The 3,841-nt window shown below is 64.2% G+C and overlaps 1 protein-coding gene across 1 annotated transcript; it reads left to right on the forward strand.

Annotated features, from left to right (window-relative positions):
* Positions 1 to 1,264: 1,264 nt before the first annotated feature.
* MNEG_11940 (Serine/threonine-protein kinase SRK2C) lies at positions 1,265 to 3,356 on the forward strand (the record flags this gene model as incomplete). The annotated part of the gene is made up of 6 exons (XM_014039589.1): positions 1,265 to 1,359; positions 1,590 to 1,737; positions 2,150 to 2,196; positions 2,503 to 2,566; positions 3,000 to 3,062; positions 3,303 to 3,356. Coding segments are annotated over 6 exons (471 nt in total), but the record flags the coding sequence as incomplete, so codon positions are not given.
* Positions 3,357 to 3,841: the final 485 nt, after the last annotated feature.

Here is a 3,841-nt window from a genome sequence, read left to right on the forward strand (position 1 = left end):
CCCGCCCCGCCGACGTGGCAGCCCCTGCACGGGTATGTATCATTCCCCTGCCTCGCAGCGAATGCATGGACCATGTGTATATACTCAGCTGAAACGAATGTTTATTGGTCAGGGGAAACAAGCTGGTGCAGCAGAGTGACGGGGCCAATGTGGGTTTGACCGCCGCAGCCTGCCGCTCGCCCTGCACCGCCAAGGGTTGGATGGTGTGTTAAGCACTTGTGCTATCGCATGCATGTGGTAGGTCATGCCTTCCCCAGCCCCCATTGTGCAGCGCTTGCGTCATTTCAGTTGTCACCCATGTTTTGTTCTGTGTAACCCTACCTTGCCTCCAGAGAAAGCCGCTTGGCTCAATCAGCCGTGCATCTCGCCAACTAATCGGTACCTTATTCTACACGCCAAATTGCCCTCTGAACCCGCCCTGACACTCTACCTGGTGTGTCAACAAGATCGCTCGGCTGATACCCCTTGCGAGTGCTACTCTATCAATTATATCAGTGCTAACGTCTTCATCTACCTTATGTAGCCGGTGCGGCGCCATGGTTACCCCCACAAACACATCCCATCAGTGGGCAGCGTAGGGCAAGCGACAGAGCTGCTATCATACAAGCATCTTGGGAGTTCACCGCGTAAATCTAACGTCAGCACGTGCAGCGGCCGCAGCAGCCCTCAGCGCCGCTGCTCAATACTCGCTGCATTGGTGCGTCACGGTCCGCCGGCGGCGCAACCAACCCTCGCGGGGGCGTCGGCGCGGCCATGGGCGCGTGCTGCAGCAGACCGGATGCGGACGCACCGGACGACACCCCTGAAGATCAGACAGGTGCTTGTGGCGCCTATGCGACAGCGCCTGGGCGGGCATCAGCCTTATTCGCCGCGCTGGCGCTGCCTGCCGCTATGCACCGCATGCGCCCCACTACGACCCGTCCGCACGGCGGCAGCGGCTTCGGCACAAACATCATCTGCTCTGCTCAACGCCGTGCATGCGAGCGCGGCTAGCAGACGCGATCAGGCGCGCACACGCCGTAAGAACCCGCCCGTGCAGCGATGGCGAGCTCGCAGCCGCGCCCGGCAGGCCGCCCACCGCTCGCCTCCCGCCGCCGCCCCCCGCCGCACCTCCGCCCGCCGCCCCGAAGGCGGCCTGTCAGAAGCATACGACGTGAAACACCTCCTGGGATCCGGCTCTGCCGGCGACACCTGGCTGTGCCAGGACCGCGAAAGTGGGGAGGTTGTGGCCATCAAGCTGATCAGGCGGCCGATCCCGCCCATGATGGGCACTAGCATCATGCGCGAGGTCAAGATCGGGGCGGAGCTGGGGAAGGGGCACCTCAACATCGTGAAGCCGAGGGAGGTCGTGCTCACGAGGTTGGTCGGCCGCGCGAGCTGGGGCGGGGCCCGTCCGGGGGAACTCCAGGCGCCGCGGCGGCGGCGGAGGCCTGCGGCTGTGGCGGCAGGGGATGAGGGCGCGCGCTGCAGGGCCGCTGCGGGGCTTCTCAGGACAAGCGCCAGCAGCCAACCAGCCCCCGCCCCTCCGGCTGTTGCGGCCATCGACGTGGCTCACCGTGTGCCTATCTGTTCCCCCGTGCGGCCCGCAGGACGCACCTCGGCTTGGTGATGGAGTACGTGGCGGGCGGCAACATGGCGGATCACATTCTGAAGTCGATCCTGCTGAAGTTTGGGGACTTTGACCGGCGGGACGGGCTGGTGATGGACGAGGACGAGGCGTTGTACTTCTTCAAGCAGGTTAGGGGGAGTTTGGGGAGTGTCATCGTGCGTGTGGGTATGTGTGGGACTGTGTGTGGGGGTGGGGGGTGATTATATATGTGATTGTGTGTCTCTGCATTTGTTTCTGTATTTGTCGCTGTGCCCTATTGTATGTGCGCGTGTATGAGTGTGCATGTGTGTGAGTGGGTCTGTGTGGAGAAGCAACATCCAGGATGCAAAACTTGAGCGTGATCGAGACGCGACGGGTGGCATCGGGGAAAAAGGAGACAGGTATGGACTCAAAGCAGGAAGGAGAAAGAGACGTGTGGAGGGACGAGCGCGCGTCCCTCCACATGATGGAAGAGCGGAGAGGCAGCGTAGACTTCCTTTCCTGCGCCCGTCCACCTTTGCCGCGCACCCCCTGGCCTGCGCCCCCACCCTCCTTCCCCAGATCATCAGCGCCGTGGAGTACTGCCACCAACACCAGGTCGCTCACAGGTGGGGGGTGGCCGGAAAGAGCACGCGCGTGCATGAGAGAAATAGATCGTGCCAGAGAGTGTTTGGGCAGGTAAGTTTGTGTTTATTGTGTTGTGCGCGTGCGCGTGTGTGTGTGCGTGTGCGTGGGTGCATTTGTGCGTGCATTTTCAGGGGCCCCCCTTCATCGTCCTCGAACCCCCCCCCACTGCTTCCACTACCTTGCCCCAGCCAAACGCCCACATCAGTCTGCTCCACCATGCTCTTCCGGCACGCGTCCCCACCAACCGTTTCAACATGCAAATTCGAACTCGTTTTTCCCGCCAAAAGGGACCTCAAAATGGACAACACCCTGCTGGATGACGAGGACCCGCCGCGCATCAAGCTCTGCGATGTGAGGAGGGGGGGCAGCGCAGGGGTCCCAGGCAAGGGCAGGTCACGCCGCGTGCGGGCACTCGGGACACGTTCTCGCGGGGGCGCAGCTGCAGAGCGGCCGCGCGCGACAGCTCTGGCCAGCCGACAGCATGCCCCGGCAGAGGGGGAAGCAGGGGGGTCGCGGCCGGCTGGGCTCGCGTTGGGGTTGATCTGGCTCGTCCCGAGGGCCGTGAAGCGGAGGCCGCAGTCGAGGTCGCAGGGTTGGGGGGTTGGCGGCGCTCTGCAACGGCCTCGCGCGACCGCCGGCCGCCGTGGGGCCGCGGCGGCGCGCGGCGGCAGGCTCGGTCCCCGGTCTGCGGCTGGCGGCTGCCTCCTGCTGACTGGGCCCCTTTCTTTCCCCCACCCATGGCGTCATACCCCTTTTTGGCCGCTCCCCGCCGCCCCGCCCGCAGTTCGGGTTTGCGCGCAACTGGATGGGCGCCCAGCCCCACATGACCACCATCACAGGCACCCCGGTCAGCGCGCCGCCTGCCAGCGCGCGCGCGCAAGGGCCGCCCCGCAGCGCGCCCCAGGCGCCCGCCCGTGCTGCCCCCTCGGCGCAGCTGCGGCGCCCCCCTGGCGCCGCAGCAGCGGTCCCCTGCCCACTCTGTTGCGCAGATTTGAGGTAATTTCTTGAAAACTAGTGAACCTTGGGGCAGACGTCCAAGTCATTGATGTTGGGGCCGTCACCCCCCTTGCCTCTTCATCTTCCGCAGGATTACATGAGCCCGCAGCTGCTGGGGGCCAAGTTGGGGGCGCCCTGCATGCAGGTGAGGGGCGGGGGCTGGCGGCGCTCCTGGGGTCTCAGCGCTGCTGTTGTTGGGCTGAACGTCGGCCAGCACACGCGTATGGGCGTGCGCATGCACACTCTCTCTCTCCCACACACACATACATGTCAGCGCGCGAGCATACACACACACACACACACACACACATGCATACGCACGTGTTGGCGCGTGCACACACACCACACACGTGCGCGCGAACATGCACCCAGACAAACACAGCCACGCATGCGTGCGCGGCCGCATCCCACCTTTCCTCTTCTTCCAAAGAACACTCACAAGTGCCGCCCCCCAAACCCCACCACCACCGCGACGCTAGCAGGGCTTGTATGATGGCACAAAGGTGGACATATGGGCAGCCGGCGTGATGCTTTGCGTGATGCTGATCGGGCGCTTCCCCTTTGAGGGCACCGAGATGAATAATGCGACTAACCTCGATGACGTCAGCGAGCACGTGAGGGGGCCTGGGT

Source organism: Monoraphidium neglectum (assembly GCF_000611645.1).
Source record: "Monoraphidium neglectum strain SAG 48.87 unplaced genomic scaffold scaffold02978, whole genome shotgun sequence".
Lineage (NCBI taxonomy): Eukaryota > Viridiplantae > Chlorophyta > Chlorophyceae > Sphaeropleales > Selenastraceae > Monoraphidium > Monoraphidium neglectum.